This window comes from Apiospora hydei, assembly GCF_038363865.1.
Source record: "Apiospora hydei strain CBS 114990 chromosome Unknown utg000005l_segment0_segment0, whole genome shotgun sequence".
NCBI classification, from domain to species: Eukaryota; Fungi; Ascomycota; class Sordariomycetes; order Amphisphaeriales; family Apiosporaceae; genus Apiospora; species Apiospora hydei.
In genome coordinates this window covers 2,908,154-2,926,005 of record NW_027117364.1, presented here as the reverse complement: position 1 = coordinate 2,926,005, position 17,852 = coordinate 2,908,154, and the positions used below count along the sequence as shown (strand labels likewise).

The following is a 17,852-nucleotide window of genomic DNA, read 5'->3' as shown; positions in this document are numbered from 1 at the left end:
AATGAACTCAGCTGGCGACATTTTGGTTATTGCGGACACTCCAACTCCCGTCCAAGTTGTGTATAGGAGGCTACAGCCAGCTGCATCTGATCGACTAAGTTGCTAGAAGCTAGGCAGTTAGTTCCTTGGAAACGGATGCGAACACGGGCGGCCATTCATGTCACAGGCAAAAACTACATAGGCTGTGACTGACGGGTTCAACGTTGGACAGCGCATGGCGACATCTTCTTTTCGCCTAACTCGAAAGGGGGATGCGTGTGAGAGATGGTGGTGGAAGGTGTGGCAACAGAATGCATTCTCCTGCGTCATTCCATTCTTTCTACATGGGTCAACAAATGGCATCACCTCGGCACGGCAAAGGTCCGCTCCATGATCCACATCGCCGATGCCACCACGCTTGCATGCCAACGACTATATCCATCCAATCTATACTTAAGTAGTCGAGGACAATTGCGTATTCGATAACGCTAGCTGGAACCATTTCCCCAAGTTCTCCATTGGTATCGCAGGCCCAGCAGCAGATATACTCCAAGATGAAGTTCGATTTCGATAAGGACGTCCCCGACCTCACCGGGAAGATCATCCTCGTGACCGGCGGCAATGTCGGTTTGGGCAAGGAAACAATCTACCAGCTAGCCAAGCACAGGCCGGCGCACATCTACCTGGCCGCGCGCAGCGCCGCCAAGGCCCAAGAGGCGATCAAGGACATCCAGCAGCGTGCGCCCGACGCGGCACCCATCACCTTCCTTGAGTGCGACTTGTCCTCGTTCGACAGCATCAAGAGCGCCGCCGCCAACTTCCTCTCGCAGTCCAGCGAGCTGCACATCCTCATCAACAACGCCGGCATCATGGCCTGCCCACCGGGCAAGACCAAGGAGGGCTACGAGATCCAGTTCGGCACCAACCACATGGGCCACGCGCAGCTGACCAAGCTGCTCCTGCCGACGCTGCTCAAGACGGCCGAGAAGGCCCCCGAGGGCGCCGTGCGCATCGTCAGCCTGTCGTCCATGGGCGAGGCCTTCGCCGCCAAGGACCCCTACGCCGACGCCGACACCCGGCTCAAGAGCGACCTGGCCTCGCTGTCGACCTGGACCCGCTACGGCATCGCCAAGCTCGCCAACGTGCACCACTCGCGCGCCCTCGCGCAGCGCTACCCCTCGCTCCGCTGCGTCGCCGTGCACCCGGGCGCCGTGCGGACGGAGCTCACGCGCGGGCCCCTGGCCACGTACTCGGCCTTCTCCCTCATCATGACACCGCTGCACTGGCTCGCCACCTTCGCCATGACCCCTGTGTCCGAGGGCGCCAAGAACCAGGTCTGGGCCGCCGTCAGCCCCGACGCGCAGTCTGGCCACTTCTACTACCCTGTCGCCGTCGACGGCAAGGCCTCGGCGCAGGCCAAGGACGACAAGCTGTGCGAACAGCTGTGGGCCTGGATGGAGAAGGAGCTCGAGGCGCACAAGTGATCTCATCCCACCCTCTCCCCCCCTTCCCAGGTTCCGCACATGATCCCAGTTGCCGTGCCAAATTCATCTTGCTCACCTTCAGTTTAATTTGCGTGGTACGAAGACGAATATGCGGTAGGAGGACGCTATTAAGCTTCTGGTGTAATCAACGTTGTATGAAATAGAGTTGGGCTCCGTAATATATACGTTAAATTTCCGCTTGCTGGGTGTCATCACGTATGCTTAATTTCTAGGTATGCATGTAATCCATGCATGAGTACCTTGCAGGGTTGCACCAAGATAAGCATCATGGTCCAACAACCGTACATTTCATGGTGGACTTGGGAAATTTCGCCCCTGAAAAACACACTCAGGTAGTGTTCACGAAAAATCAAGTAGCTATCGTTGGTGAACACAGCCCATATTAAGCTACGAACAGTTGTTGCAGTCCGGATCCGGGTTATTCTTCCAAGTCCTCTTGGCAACACCCCTCGCAACACGGTTTGATGTACCAGGCTCCAGCTCAAGCACCAACACGATGTTCTCTTCGCCCTGCTTCAAGTAGGCTCCCGGCAAGAACAGCTCCTGCTGCGGACCTACCGTCCAGTACCTTCCCAAGTTGTAGCCGTTCACGAATACCACGCCCTTGACGCCGCCGGGCAGCTGCAAGAACGTGTCGGCCGCCATGCCCGAATTGGACGTCGTGAAGGTGCCGCGATACCACACCGGCGGCCCATTTGCCGCGACCGTCTTTCCTCCCCCACCCGTAGAGACAACAGGCGCCTCGTCGAGCGGGAAGTTGTAATGGTTCCACGTACCACCCGACAAGCGAGTACCGCCCACGCTGACGTCGCCCAAGATGCCCTTAGTCTGGTCCGAGAACCCGTTGTCGGCGCGCCCCAGGTTCTCGACCAGCAGCCAGAGCTTGTCGCCGCGCGCTAGCGTCACGCTCACGCTCGCGGGGCTGCGGTAGATGCCGTCGATGACGCCGCGCCGCACCCCGTTGACGTACACGACGACGCGGTCGCGGGCACCCCCAGTCCCCGGCGCCACGGCGCCCGACGCGCTGCCCGTCGCGACGTACTCGTACAGGATGTACCCGAAGACCTGGCCGGTGGCCTCCATGACGAGCGGCGAGGACGCGGCCCGCGAGCTGCTGCTGGTCAGGTTATCGAACATGCCGAGCACGGGCGTCAGGGCGAAGTCCGACACCGTCATGAGCGGCGGCGTGGACGGCACGGCGGGCACGCCCGAGACGCGCTTCGTGATGACGTTGCGGAAGGCCGTGTAGATCTGCGCGGGGCGGCCAGTCTCGTCGAGAGGGGCGCCGTAGTCGTAGCTCGTCGTGAAGGCCTGGACGGGCTTGGCGTCGGCGGCGCCGTTGCCGAATCCCCAGCTCGTGCCCCCGTGGAACATGAAGATGCTGATGTGGTTGCCGTTGGAGATGACCCAGTCCAGCTCGTCCGCCCGGCCCGACTGTCCGTTCGTGTCGCCGTCGTACGAGGAGTGCCCGTTGCGCGGGCCCCAGCTGTCGAACCAGCGGACCCAGTACTCGCCGTTCATCAGGGGGCCGATGCTGCTCTGGTCCGTGATGACCTGCCGCAGCAGATTGAAGCCACTTCGAGAGTCGGTGCCGTCGACCACGGCCAGAGCTCCCGGTAGTGACCCGCTTTGCAGTGCCCCGGATTGGGCGCCGTCGTTCGTGTACAGCTTCATGCCCGGGAAGCTCGTCTTGGAGATGTCGGCCAGCGCCCTGAGGTAGTTCTTGTCGTTTCCCGCGTAACCGTACTCATTCTCGATCTGGACCATGAGAATGGGGCCCCCGTTCGTGACCAGGTACGGCTTGACTTGTGCGCCCACCTGCGCCATGTACCCAGACGTCGCGTTCAGGAACGGCTGGTTGTTCGAGCGGATCTTGACCCCCGAGAGCTGCGAGACCCACCCGGGGATGCCGCCCCAGTCGCGCTCGGCGCACACGTAAGGACCCGGCCGCAGCACGGCTTTCAGGCCGGCGTCCTGGATCTCCTGGAACCACGCCGCGAGGTCGTTGCGGTCGGTGAAGTCGAACTTGCCCGGGTACCTTTCGATGTCCTGCCAGTACACGTAAGACAGGATGGTGTTCAGCCCCATCGCCTTGGCCATCTGCAACCGCTGTCCCCAGTAGGCCCTCGGCACGCGCTGAGGGTCGATCTGGCCGCCGATAATCTGGTGCTTCTGGCCGTTGATGTAGAAGGAATTCTTGTCCCACGAGAACGTGCCGCTGCCACTTGGTGCGGCTGAGGTCGCAGTGGATGTGAGAGGCTGCGGTACGCTTGTGCTCGCCGGGGTGCTTGCTGGTGGCTTTGCCGACGTAGTCTGGACTGGCCCTGTACGAAGCGTCAGTCTTGCCCTGGAAGAATGCCATGACGACCTAAGTCTCACGAGGTGGTTAGAGACTTACCTGCGATGCACTGCGAGTACCACTCGTTCTGGTACGTACAGACGGCGCCGGATACACATGTCGTCTGCCCTGTCCACCCCTGGCCACCACATTGACCCCACATACTTTGCTGGGCCGATGCACCAGTCGCCAGGATGGCGAGGAATCTGGTGTCGAGCTTCATTCTTAGACACGAAGAATTGAGAAGACCTTAACGGCCCATGTGAAGTTGCCTGCAAAAATTATTGAATGAACTGGGCCGTTGTCCAAGTAGATAGCAATAGGACTTTCCTTCTTATATCCTTCTAGTCATGCATTGCCCCCTCCTCTCCCGTCAGGTTCGACCAAGCGCTTAACTTGATAAATCATACAACTCCATCAGGCACCGAGACTGGCTCGCGGATGAACACCAACTACGACCTTGAGGTCGTATTGATGGCATGGAAGTTGTGCGGGGTGTCAGTACGACAGGATAAACGGATCCCTTAAATCGACGAGTATTTCACCACCAATAATAAGAGGCAGTAATGGCAATAGTCGCGTTTTCCGCCTGCATGATTCGAGCGTTAAATTTCCCGGGGTCAAGCTGCATTGCAACATCAGATCGGGATTTCAATATGCCATAAAGCACCAATGTCGATTTCAGATCTCGTCATGTACGATATAGGCCGCATCTGGGTATTGCAATCTATGGGTAAATACGACCTGGTGATTGTGAGTTGTATGGTGATCTCAGGCGGTGGATATCGTTATCCAACGCTGACTGTATGCGTCATGACGGTAGCGGTTATAGCAGAATTTGATTGCGTGAGCTGTGATAGTAGTTGTGCCAACTCCTATTTTAGGTCATAATATGTAGCCAGCGAGAAACACAGGTGTGTGTCACGTGTATCGTCTGAACAATAAGACGAGAAACCATGCAGTGCCAAAATAAGCAATCAAGCCCATCTAGGTGACCAGGCCTTCAAGCCTGGAATGTTCTATTTCAGGAAAGGGCCAAAAAGCGGAAGCGTCCCTCCGTATTCCAGAATTGGGTCTGACCATGGGCTGTCATCATAAGTGATCAGTTGAGTTATGTGTGATAATCTTAACCATTCAATTTAGCTAAGAATATAATTGACCAAGAACAGTGATAAGCATATCTCGTGATGGGGCTATAGATCCAAGAGTCGAGAAAAGGGGTAACCTCAACCTAAGCTGGCCCTGCGCTCAACAAAAGGGGTTGGCACATCTATTGTACGAATCGCCATGAAATCAGCAACATGAATCAGAAACGGTCCATTTCTCTCTCTAATTTTGATGGGGATAAACAGGAATAATATGCTTAGGACAGTTGCGCAACACCACTTTCAGAGACAGGTAAAGGATGGGAACTACCAGCTATATTTTAAATAAAGTGAAAAGATACGAGCGCTAGAGTCTTAGAAATCAAAATATCTATAAATAATCGGCCTGCTCCATTATGAAACTCCATCCGGGTATTGTATGCTATAGGCGGCTCTGCTATCCCAGGGTGTTTACTTTTCTTCTTTTTTGTTTTTAAAAAACGAGTCAGCCACTGGCGCGCCAAGGCGAAATATAGCAAAGGGTCATATTAGAACACATGATGATAAGTAAATAAGACGTGATCTTAGTCGCATGTAAGCTGATACTGTGATTTTGGCCTGTCGAGGAAGTCATAGCTACTATAGTGCTGTATCTTTGTTCCGCATGGCCTAGAGATACCTGTTGCACACAGGTCTCACTAAGAAAGACCAAAAGAATAAATTCCATGTTGAGGATCTATAGATGACTGAATGGGCACAGAACATCTCCGCTGACTGGCATAGGGCAACGAAGGAGCATACCTAGCAGTCATCTTTACACGAGGGCCTACCCGAACTTAGGGATGCTCGGATGTGCATTTAACAAATTAAACTTTGCCGTATTAGACATGATATTTCATGTTGCACAATTACGCACTAAATATGATTCACTTTGTGGGTTCTGTCGTACTCTAGAAAGACAGGGGGATGAACTGTGTGAGAGGCTCGGGCCGTATAACGTTTGACGATGCGGCCGTGAAGAGCCGCTTTTGAGGATTTCAGGCCAGACAGAACAATATTACATCTATGCGTGGCTTTTCACCGCCTCTGCGGACTTGCGGTCTGGCAAACCACAGATGTCGCAAGAGGCTGTATGGTCAATGACCCAGTGGCCCCTCCACGGGGAAGAACTTATGTGTGAAAGCCGCTCTTTGAGGCTTGCAGTTAGTTGATGAGCATAATGCCTCCATGAGGTAGCAAAAGACGTGTGCACATGTTTGCGAGGCGCATTGTTACATTGAGGCAGTCGTCAGCCAGTGCCTATGTTTTTCAACGTTCCGGTGAAGCGGGAGTAGCAGATCTGTACGTGGCTGACCGAGACAAAACAGTTGGTGCCGCCGCAAGAGCAATCAGATGTGGCGTTCCGTTTAACATCTTACACGTCTCGCTGGCTGGTTGAGGTCCGTACGAGCGGGAAGCATAAATACGCGGGCAGGATTCGGATGTAGTCAGAACTCTATCTCCACCGGGCCGACGGGACAGTAGCAGCGGTACAGCCAGACCAGATAAAACAAACCAGTCGTATGCGCGTGCGTGCAAGAATGGCAATAGCTTGAGTCGTGGAGTCGTGTGGATGTCATGTATGTCTGAATTATCGTCCCCGTATTCGAGTCGGCAAACCAAACATTCGTGATGGTTTCATTGTAGTGCGGCTAAACATGCCCAAACTCTTTGCTTCTTGGTTCGCAGGCTGGCGGTTAGTGGGGGCGGGGATGAATGCAGTGTCCCCCTAACCTACTTGGAAAACAGGTGGCACTTACCTAAGGTAAGGTACGGAATGCGGAGTACCTGCCTAACGATTGGTCTAGACGCCACCACCGATCAAATAGTTCAATGTTGGTTGCCCTTTCTCCATTTCTGGTCACAACGACATACAAGCAGGAAAATGCTAGCTCAGCGACGAAGCGCCGTGACTCGTAAGGAGGTTCACGATATCAACTGAGCTCAGAGACAATGGTTCACAGTTGGCTGTCATGTGCAAAGCTCATGTAGTTGTTTTGACCTTGTTGATTTTGTTGTTCTTGGCTGGAGAAGCACTCGCAGTACGGAGATAATCATATTGATGCAATGAATGTACCGCGATCTGTGAGAATGCTTCTGGAAATTTGACATTCTCCGGCTGCATCAACAGGTAGCATTGCAAGACCGGGTCTACATTGGCAACCCAGATGTGGAAATAAGTATGTATTAACGCTCACCGCAAGGTAACCAATGAGACTGCTAGAGGCGCAGGTGGTGAGTGAGTTGCTTGCTGTCGCCCGACACAGATTGGCGGTTTCGAATTGGGCGGGAAAAGGAGACGAGGCGTGCAAACACGCACACAGGATTTCGAAGCTACGGGCTCGGAAAGTTATAGCAGCCCGGGAGCCCGAGACCAACTGGAGCTAAACCTGTCAGTTCCTCCCTCATTGGGCCAGGCGGCCCACAAACCCGGGTAGTTGTGGGTCGGCTTGCCGGATCGAAAAAGGCTCCCTCGAATCATTCCACTTTGGAATTTCGACACTTTCTGTTGGGCTTGCCGGGGCCGGGGCCACACCCAGTGCTTAGCACCGAGCTGAGTTGCTATGCATTTCTGTCACTCTCTCTGCGGACTTTCGGGGCAATTCTTTCAGCTTCTGACAGGAGAGCTGGTTGATCATACCATCCATACGACGTGATGTTCGCCAACTGTTGCATGTGTTGTTCTTGATCCTTTCAGTTAAGAGCGACGTGATGAGCCTTTAGCCTGATCTGTGACATGTCGCTTCAGTGTTGGCGGTTCGCTTGTTTTTAAAGTTAGGTTTTGGCTTGCAGCTGTACGACTTACATACGCCCCGAAGGCACGGATCCTATGCGACAATAGTTTCACTGTTTCACCAGAAGCGCCAGTGCCGTTTGACATACCTACTCATCTGCATGCAGCTGGTCATGGCTCCCATCTTCGCCAAAATATGTATGTCCTGAGCAATCCATATGGACTCATGCTAGTGTATATGAGTATATACAAGTGAAGCAGGCAGGCATCAAAGCTGCTCGCCATCACGAAGAGCAAACGAGACAACCGATTCAATGCCGATCTTCGCGTCGAGCGGTCATGATTAGAGCAAGTATCTGCAAGTTTTGCGGGGGAAAGCTCTCCTTCCCTAGTGGGCATGCACCCTTGGTTCTAGAAGCCCCTAACCACTAACCCCTATGAGATTGGGGCCGCTTCTCCCATCCCATGTTCAAACGCGCACTAAGTAGGCTAGCTCGCCCTACGGGAGCTTCTGTGGCAATATTTCGAGGGTATCGACTTTCTGACTGCTTACGCCTGGAAATGCAATCCTCCCGACGTCTCTGGTTGCGTGGTAATGCGCCAGTTTGGATTGCAAGATATCGTCTCTTTCCTTTACTCTACGTCTTTACATTCTCCATCCCATACATAAGGTACTTATACGACAACGGGCAGCGGTGATGACATGCATGTAATGGCGAGTGGGTTGATGCTAAGTCGGTAGATACATGCGTGCGCGCATGTGCCTTTTGAGCGGATAAAAAGAATTTTGATCTCGCACCTGCTGTCAAACGTGACTTGAGTCACGTCCCACACGATGGCTGACGGAACTCGCAGCCATTGGCTCGGTGTACGTTGGGACATTGTTGGCGCCGCTGCATCATGTCGACCCGAGATCAGAGGCGCCAGTTGATGCTGCAATTCCGATTTGGTTTCGAGTCGGCCCAATGCAAAAAGCGCGTTACAGTACGTGTGTAGCTACATAGGTAATCCAGCCTCGGTCACCTTTCGCAGATGAAAGGAGGACTGCTTGGGCGGGAGGGTGTCCCGTTACGGAGAATAGGACAAGGGTTTTTTTCTTGTGCCTGTCCAGCCAGAACGTCGGCTCGGAGCCAGCTCCAGTCGACCGGGTCACTGCGATCTTTTATGGTGACATCGCTCGGTTGCAGCTTTTCGCCCGCCCTGGTTAGTACCTCGTGCTTTGGATCTGCCACGTCCCCATAGCATGATACAATCCATTGATCCCAGCTGTAAGGCCGTGACCGTAGTAAGTACATAGCTTGATAGCATGGGTACCGACCGAGTTTCTGCAGCACCATGCTGGCCATCCACATCTCCCTCCCCCACCCCAGAGTAAGGGTTCCAAGTGCCAAGGTTTAGTCAAGGGGCGCCGTTTGCTATCGGGGCCTTCGAGCACTCCGTCCGATCTGGCCTACCAATACGAAAACGAAATTGACCGGCGCAAAACAAAATCTACAGTTCCTTTAAAACCATCCCCAGCCCGCCCCCGGCCCTGTCAACATCCGTTGTAGGATCTTTTTTCTGGTCTTGATTCTGACTTTCACGTCTTCGTTCCATACCTCTCGGCAGTGTCCCGAAAACGAAGAACCCTTTGCTGGGCTTCTCTCAACACACCCTCTTCGCGTCAATCCTTCCTCGACGTATACTACTTTAATAATTCCCATACCTTGGATCGAATCGTTCCTGGACGCAACTCATATCTGCTTCCCTCCATCTTCGTGTCACTAGACTCTTGCGATCTACGCCAACCGAAACCTTAATATAAACATCGATCACCTCTTTGCGATCCAATTTAATAAATCCTCCGACTTACACAAGAGGGCACGAGCTTGGTCCAGGGTCCAATATCCCGCTGTGTCTGTCTCGATCTCGACCAAAAATAACAACAGTCTGGAATTGGCCGAGACTTCACCCAACCACATTCGTGCACAACTTGCGGGAGGAAAGCGAGGCAAACAACAGACAGGCTTCCGTCTACCGCGCGCAATGTCCCTCGTGGGCAGCAGTACGGCTTTCGCAAACTATGATCGCACAGCGAAAGCGTCCGGTGCCCCACTAACAACGACAACATCGCGCGACGGCATGGCGGGCACTAACGACCCAATGGAGGAGGCGGCGGCGAGCGACACCAAGACCAACGCCACTTCCGTCACCGATGGCGACAAGAAGGCCACCGACTCCGGCGACAGCGAGGAAGTCGAGCTCCATAGACGTGAGTCGCTTGTGCAGGGTCTTGCACGCCGTTTTACGTCTCAGTCCAACGTCGCTGGCGCACACGGCGGCGGCAACCCCTTCTTAGCTGTCGATGAGGATTCTCCCTTGAATCCCGCCTCGTCCAACTTCAAGGCACGAACATGGGCGAAGGCCATCGTTGATATGGACAAGGCTGGCTTCCGAAGTGCTGGTGTGTGCTTTCAGAACCTCAACGTCCATGGGTTCGGTGCCGCGACAGACTACCAGAAGGACGTTGCAAATGTCTGGCTCGAGGTGGTTGGTATGGCCCGCAAGGCGGCGGGACTCGCCAAGCCCCGAAAGATCGACATTTTGCGAAACTTCGATGGCGTGGTTCGCAAGGGAGAGATGCTGGTGGTTTTGGGCCCTCCAGGTTCTGGCTGCTCGACATTTTTGAAGACGATTGCCGGCGAAACTGATGGTATCTACGTCAGCGAGGATGCATACTTCAACTACCAGGGCGTTCCGGCTAAAGAGATGCACACGCACCACCGGGGTGAGGCTATCTACACTGCCGAAGTGGATGTGCACTTTCCCATGCTTACCGTTGGTGATACCCTGACCTTCGCCGCCCAAGCTCGTGCGCCACGTGAGCTCCCCCTGGAGTGAGCAGAACGAAATACGCAAACCATCTGCGTGATGTGACCATGGCCATGTTCGGCATATCGCATACCATCAACACGCGCGTTGGAAACGAATACGTGAGAGGTGTTTCCGGAGGCGAGAGAAAGCGTGTGACTATCTCAGAAGCTGCTCTCAGCCGCGCCCCCTGCAGTGCTGGGACAACAGTACTCGAGGTCTCGACAGTGCCAATGCAGTTGAGTTCTGCAGGACCCTCCGCATGCAGACCGAACTCTTCGAGCACACCGCCTGTGTTTCGATCTACCAAGCCCCGCAGAGTGCCTATGACCTGTTCGATAAGGTTGCTGTATTGTACGAAGGCTACCAGATCTTTTTCGGTCGCGCCAATCTAGCCCGACAGTACTTCATCAACCTTGGATTCGATTGCCCCGCGCGACAAACGACCCCTGATTTCCTCACCTCGATGACGAGTCCTCAAGAGCGAGTAATTCGTTCTGGGTTTGAGGGCAGAGCTCCCCGTACACCCGAGGAATTTGCCACTGCTTGGAAGAATAGTGCCGAGTATGAGGCTCTTCAAAAGGAGATTGAAGAGTACAAGAACGAACACCCCCTGAACGGACCCGACGCCGAGGCATTCCGAGCCAGCAAGAGACAGGCTCAGGCCAAGGTTCAACGAGCAAAGTCGCCATATACCCTGTCCTACGTGCAGCAGGTCAACCTCTGCTTGTGGCGTGGCTTCCGTCGTTTGATCGGAGATCCATCCATCACTATAGGCTCTTTGATTGGCAATACAATCATGGGTCTCATTATCGGCAGCGTTTACTACAACTTGCAGCCTGTCGCGTCCAGTTTCTTCCAACGTGGAGCCCTCCTCTTCTTTGCCTGTCTCACCAATGCCTTTGCCTCTGCCCTGGAAGTAAGTACTGCAAAATCCCCGGTCCAAATGTACTATTGACTGACTGCAAATCGATAGATTCTCACCCTGTATGCCCAACGTCCCATTGTCGAAAAACAGAGTCGTTACGCAATGTACCATCCTTCTGCGGAAGCCGTGGCCTCCATGATTACCGATTTGCCCTACAAGATCATGAACACTATTGTGTACAATTTGATCTTGTATTTCATGACCAATCTTCGGCGTGAGGCTGGCGCATTTTTCTTCTTCTTGCTGATATCTTTCTCTGTCGTGCTTGCGATGAGTATGATCTTCCGAACAATTGCTTCGTCCTCAAGAACATTGTCACAAGCAATGGTACCGGCAGCTATTCTCATCCTCGCCCTGGTCATCTTCACTGGTTTCGTCATTCAAACCGACTATATGCTCGGCTGGTGTCGATGGATCAACTACCTCGACCCGCTGGCCTATGCATTTGAAGCTCTCATGGCTAACGAGTTCCACGGTCGGCAATTTACGTGCGATGATAAGCTTCAACTCCCCGCCCCTATCGGTCCTTACGCGAGCCCTGACCTCGGACCCCTAAACCGTGTCTGCAACGCGGTGGGTGCTGTTGCTGGCGAGAGCTTCGTGGATGGTGATGCCTACATTGCCAAGTCTTTCCGCTACTATTGGAACAACCGATGGCGTAACTTTGGCATTGTTCTGTGCTTCATCACCTTCTTCCTTCTCACTTACATGGTCACGGCCGAGCTCATTTCTGCCAAGAAGTCCAAGGGTGAAGTCCTTGTGTTCCGCCGAGGCCACAAGCCTGCTCAATTCAAGGAGAAGAAGGGTGACGACGAGGAAGGGATGATGCGCGTCGGTCCCACTGCCACGAATGATAGGGCTACTGCGACTGCCAGGGACAGTACTGCCATGATTCAGGAATCTTCAAGTGTCTTCCACTGGAGCAATGTGTGCTACGATGTCAAGATCAAGAGCGAAACACGCCGTATTCTCGACCATGTCGATGGATGGGTCAAACCTGGCACGCTTACTGCTCTGATGGGTGTTTCCGGTGCAGGCAAGACCACGTTGCTAGACGCCCTAGCCAGCCGTATCAAGATGGGTGTGATCACTGGTGAGATGCTTGTTGATGGCCATCTTCGCGACACTTCATTCCAGCGCAAGACGGGTTATGTTCAGCAACAAGATCTTCACTTGTCGACTACAACAGTTCGCGAAGCCCTGAATTTCTCTGCTCTCATGCGCCAGCCCAATGAGACACCTCGTGCCGAGAAGCTTGCATATGTGGATGAGGTTATCAAGCTGCTGGATATGGAGGAGTATGCCGATGCTGTTGTTGGTGTTCTCGGCGAAGGACTCAATGTTGAGCAGCGAAAGCGTCTCACCATTGGTGTAGAGCTCGCTGCTAAGCCTCCGCTGTTGTTGTTTGTCGACGAGCCTACCTCGGGTCTCGATTCCCAGACGTCATGGGCTATCTTGGATCTGCTCGAAAAGCTCACCAAGGCAGGCCAGGCCATTCTTTGCACTATCCATCAGCCTTCCGCCATGCTTTTCCAACGCTTCGACCGACTCCTTTTCCTTGCTAAGGGTGGTAAAACAGTTTACTTCGGCGACATTGGCGAGAATTCGACGACCATGACCTCGTATTTCGAGAAGCATGGCGCACCTGCTTGCCCCCATGATGCCAATCCCGCCGAGTGGATGTTGGACGCTATCGGTGCTGCTCCCGGAAGCCATACTGAAGTCGATTGGCACCAGACCTGGCGCGACAGCGATGAATACGCCGATGTCCAGGCTGAACTGCAGCGCCTAAAGGACGAGGCCCCGGATGGACCACCACCTACCGAGGACAACTCCTCATATCGGGAATTTGCCGCGTCTTTCCAAGTCCAGCTCAAGGAGACGACCCATCGTGCCTTCCAGCAATACTGGCGTACACCAAATTACATCTACTCTAAGGCCCTTCTCAACACACTTGTCGCACTATTTGTTGGTTTCATCTTCTTCAATGCGCCCAACACGATACAGGGCATGCAAAACCAGACGTTCGCCATCTTTCAGTTGCTTACTGTCTTTGGTCAAATGGTACAACAAACCATGCCTCACTTCGTTGTTCAGCGTGACTTGTACGAGGTACGCGAGCAGCCCTCGAAGGTTTACAGCTGGAAGGTCTTTATGCTTGCCCAGATAATTGTCGAGCTTCCCTGGAATACTCTCATGGCTGTCATCATGTACTTCTGCTGGTACTATCCGGTTGGCTTATATCGAAATGCCGCTGCTGCTGACCAGATCACTGAGCGAGGTGCTCTCATGTTCCTACTCATCCTGGCCTTCATGCTCTTCACCTCGACGTTTACCGACATGATCATCGCCATGTTCGAGACGGCTGAATCGGGAGGTAACATGGCCAACGTTCTTTTCATGTTGTGTTTGATCTTCTGCGGTGTCCTCGCCAAGCCCGATACGCTGCCCCGGTTCTGGATCTTCATGTATCGCGTGTCTCCTTTCACATACCTTATCAGCGCCATGCTTTCGGTATCCATTGCAAATACCGAAGTCGTCTGTGCGGACAATGAACTTCTGCAGTTCAATGCTCCGGCGGGCCAAGACTGCGGTACCTACATGGCACCGTGGATCCAGGGCGCTGGTGGTTATTTGCAGAGTAACACAACAAGCGAATGCAAGTTCTGCCCCATCCAATCAACCAACATATACCTTGATCAGATTGGTTCCAACTACGCCGATCGCTGGCGTAACTTCGGCATCCTCTGGGCTTTCATCATCTTCAACATCTTCGGTGCCCTGTTCTTCTACTGGCTCGTCCGCGTGCCCAAGGGCGCCAAGAAGGAGAAGCTCGGAAGCAACAACTTCCAGAAGACAAACTCGAGAGCTTCGAAAGCGGGCTCCAAGGCTGATGGCAGGTCGCTTAAGACGACACCGTCGCATGTGGCTGCACCAGCTTCAAAAGCTGGGCCTTCCTCCGCTGAGAAGGAAACGAGCGCTACTTAGCGGGTTAAGGCCCCCTCCTTCTGCCCTGACTAGGGGCTGATTTCCCGCCTTGAATTTTTTTGTTCCTTGCATATCTCTGTAGGACAGGCAAAGCTTGGATCTACGTACCTCATGTGTAGTACATATACACAAGACGAGCTCTGAAATTTGTCGGGCTACTTGAGAAAAAGCTTATTTGATGTGCATATTGGGAATTTCCCTGACTGTTCGTGTCATTGGAGAGAGTTTGGGCATATTCATTCCCCTATTCAGCCAATAGACCTTTGTATATAGCATTGTCGCAAGCCTCTGAAACGTAATAGATTTCTGTATCCAAACTTCAACTATGAACATCCCCGTCGATTAAGTACACTTAATGATATGTATCAGGTCTCGTGCCATCGTGTATGCGAATGGTGAGACTTTCCATGTCTGACGGGCGTTATCTGCACGTTGTCTCGATCTTCCGATCGCAGCAACATGGAACATGCCAACGGTCAAGCCCACCAGTTCAAGACTGTGGGGGAGAGTTTACCGCTGTTGTTAGGTCGGCGGGGGTTGGTCTTGGGGTGGGTGCGTGCCAGTGCTCAGTCTGTCTCGGGGCCTTGAGACACCGGCGGCGTGCTGTCATTCAGTCAACGATCGGCTGGTTCTCTGCGAAGCAAGTCAACAACAAGCAGCTCCTGGGGTTTCTGAAAGAAGCCATCTCTCTGTATCAAATTGTGTCAAATCTGTCCGCTTGTACAGTAATCTTTTGAATATGAAAAGCCCCCTCCACACCCCCTAATCGTGCTGTTGACTTGTGCTGCTGTTCGCAGTCGCAGCAAACGCGTTTGTGTATTTCCTAAGCATCTCTTGAATGTCCATATCGACAATATCCAATTCCCGGCTGAGATCCAGGGTGTTGGTCTCCCCATCTTCGTCCTCCGCGGGGGTTCAGCCTGCGTAGAAGTGCTGTTGCCCCATGTGCCAAACTCCTTTCTTGTTGTGACTGAGTCTGATTCGATACCTGGCCCAGAGCCATCGGCATCCTCATCATCGTCACTGGCTGTTGACACGAATTCTGAAAATCTGCGCACGGGAACTGGTTCGTTGCGCAGTATTTCCATATCGATTTCCAACTTTTCGATTTCCAAACCTGCGGAATAAAACATCACTGAATCAGGACAATAGTGTAGACTTTCTGACATCATAGGCGGCGGTGACCTTGAGGGCTCATGTGCGTGTCGTTGAGGCTGCCAGCACGAATACGCACCACTGATCGTTGGGGTTCTGAGTTTCGGCGGTTTCCACCGGTTCTTCAAGCGTCTCCAGGCCGGAACACCTGCTGGTATTGCTTTAAAACCATCAATTTCTTGTCTGCAATGTTCTATTTCCTCCCTCAGCGCTGTGACTATATGCCTTTGCTCTCTAATGGTCGCTTCATTATCACCGAGGTCAGCGACGACCTTGTCGTACTTAGCCTGGAGACTTCGCTTCTCACTCTCTTGGTTGTGGAACTGATGTGCGAGCTTCAGGCCGAACGCGACAATTCCAATGATTGAGCCTGCGGCCCCAAGGGGGTCGCGCATTTTGCAGTGTGAGTTCCGGGACGGAGATGAGGTGTGAGGGAGAGAAGAGAAATCAAGGGCAACATGAGTGGGTGGGCGATTCTTATGTGTCGCCATGGCCATCGGTCTTGCATGAGAGGCGAAGCATCACACTGCGTCGCCCCTGTCCAACCAGCCTACTGCTGACGTACAGAGATGCATTCGGAGCTTTCTCGACATTGGTATGCCCAAGTTACATTGTTCCCGTGCCATCAGGTGCTACAAACTGCTCGATCCAAAGGGAATCCGGAATCTCCGTTGCTAACAAACGGTACTTGCCTTTTATGGGGAAGCTGCCCCTTTTCCCAAGTACACGGAGTTATCGGCAAAGCAAACACTCTCAAACGTGAACCTTGGATGAAGCTGCCACCTCGCCCTCCAGCGTTTCAGGGTCGTCTTTTCCACAACTCTAAACTCACCTCGATGCTTCATTTCATGTGCGGCACTGCAATTGAGTCCAGTCATAATCACAGGCTCAATTGAAGAGCCGCTGCCGCCACTGCCACCACCGCTGCCCAAGATGAAGAACCACAATATAGCATTCATAGCCAACTCTCAGGACAAACGGCAGATCCTCCGCCGCCTGACCCGGCGCATCAATGTCAAGCCGGCCCGCATCTTCGTGCCCCAACACCCGGGCGAGACCCCAGAGCACCACTTCCCCCAGCAGGCCGTCTACCGCATCCAGAACCCGGGCCCCCGCTTCGTCAATCGCTACGACAGCAAGGAGATCCTGATGGTCGTCGGCGACAGCGCCCTGAAGTCGGGTCGGGAGGACGCCAGCGCCGGCTGCAGCTTCATCTACAAGGGCGGTGCCGCCGCCACCGCCGCCTTCGCCGGTCTCTCCGTCCTGGGGCAGGCCAACGTGCCCGTCGCTTTCGCGACGACGACGTTCCCCTACATGAACGACGGCTCGTGCCGCGACGTGGGCGGCATCATCGCCTTCCGGCTCGAGGACAAGGGCCCCGGCGGCGCCGCCATGGACCCGACCAGCAACCGGGCCAAGATGCGGGCCGTCATCGCGGCGCTCGAGTTCCGCGCCTGGGCCGACGAGGGCTGGCGCTCCATCGTCATCGCCACCGACCTCGAGTACGTCGTCCGCGGCGCGACCGAGTGGCTGCCGCGCTGGGTGCAGAACCGGTGGAAGAAGCGGCCGGGCGGCGGCGGCGGGCGCGTCGCCAACCGTGACCTCTGGGAGGAGCTGCAGGGCATCATCGACCGGCTGCGCGAGAGCGGCACCGATGTCGCCTTCTGGTACATCCGCCCGCGCATCCTGTCGCTGCAGGGGTCGGCGCTGGCGCACGACGCCCAGGAGGCGGCGAGGAAGGCGGCGTACCGCGAGCCCGACATTTGCGCCGAGGAGTTCACGCGGTTCTGTGAGATTGACTTGGGGCTATGGTGAGATGGAGGCATAGATTTGAAATGTCATAACTCTGGCTGACCAAGGGATCACGGTATGCCGGGTCCACGGGCCTGGCTGGATTGCCACGATGACTCGTTTTTTAAGGCTCTGACTTTTGGATTGTTATTTTACTGGGCATCTATTGTTGTGCGATAGAGTGTATGAGAGTGCGAGATGGGAAGGATAAACCGTTGTTTTGTATAACTATTTGTAATTGTCACCAGCGTCTTCGATAGCTTTTCGAATAGACCACATTATTCGTCACGATTTGGGACCAGCGACAGTGTGTCACGAACCGGGCATGCGACGAGTTTGCACAAGACCGTGGAGTAGTGTTTCATGAGGAAATATAAGTTTGAACACTTCGGACGTGTTCCCAAGCGCGGGATCTGATTTGGTCAGCCCTGTCGTCTGCCCATCTGCCGGCATCCGGCTT

General features: G+C 54.0%; 6 protein-coding genes across 6 annotated transcripts; 4 read left to right on the top strand and 2 right to left on the bottom strand.

The window, feature by feature from the left end:
• Positions 1-533: 533 nt before the first annotated feature.
• PG997_006359 (uncharacterized protein) lies at positions 534-1,463 on the top strand (the record flags this gene model as incomplete). Its single annotated transcript, XM_066810674.1, has 1 exon — positions 534-1,463. The coding sequence occupies one exon, from the start codon at positions 534-536 to the stop codon at positions 1,461-1,463; it is 930 nt and encodes a 309-aa protein (XP_066669597.1).
• Positions 1,464-1,871: 408 nt separating this feature from the next.
• Positions 1,872-4,045, bottom strand: PG997_006358 (glycoside hydrolase family 35 protein; the record flags this gene model as incomplete). Its single annotated transcript, XM_066810673.1, has 2 exons — positions 1,872-3,808; positions 3,883-4,045. The coding sequence occupies 2 exons, from the start codon at positions 4,043-4,045 to the stop codon at positions 1,872-1,874; spliced, it is 2,100 nt and encodes a 699-aa protein (XP_066669596.1).
• Positions 4,046-9,705: 5,660 nt separating this feature from the next.
• On the top strand, positions 9,706-10,560 carry PG997_006357 (Multidrug resistance protein; the record flags this gene model as incomplete). Its single annotated transcript, XM_066810672.1, has 1 exon — positions 9,706-10,560. One exon carries the CDS (start codon positions 9,706-9,708, stop codon positions 10,558-10,560), a length of 855 nt encoding a protein of 284 aa, XP_066669595.1.
• Positions 10,561-10,598: 38 nt separating this feature from the next.
• On the top strand, positions 10,599-14,446 carry PG997_006356 (ZEB2-regulated ABC transporter 1; the record flags this gene model as incomplete). Its single annotated transcript, XM_066810671.1, has 3 exons — positions 10,599-10,652; positions 10,712-11,449; positions 11,507-14,446. 3 exons carry the CDS (start codon positions 10,599-10,601, stop codon positions 14,444-14,446), a joined length of 3,732 nt encoding a protein of 1,243 aa, XP_066669594.1.
• A 694-nt stretch (positions 14,447-15,140) lies between these two features.
• Positions 15,141-15,996, bottom strand: PG997_006355 (uncharacterized protein; the record flags this gene model as incomplete). The annotated part of the gene is made up of 2 exons (XM_066810670.1): positions 15,141-15,156; positions 15,206-15,996. The coding sequence occupies 2 exons, from the start codon at positions 15,994-15,996 to the stop codon at positions 15,141-15,143; spliced, it is 807 nt and encodes a 268-aa protein (XP_066669593.1).
• Positions 15,997-16,534: 538 nt separating this feature from the next.
• On the top strand, positions 16,535-17,416 carry PG997_006354 (Ribonuclease H; the record flags this gene model as incomplete). The annotated part of the gene is made up of 1 exon (XM_066810669.1): positions 16,535-17,416. One exon carries the CDS (start codon positions 16,535-16,537, stop codon positions 17,414-17,416), a length of 882 nt encoding a protein of 293 aa, XP_066669592.1.
• Positions 17,417-17,852: the final 436 nt, after the last annotated feature.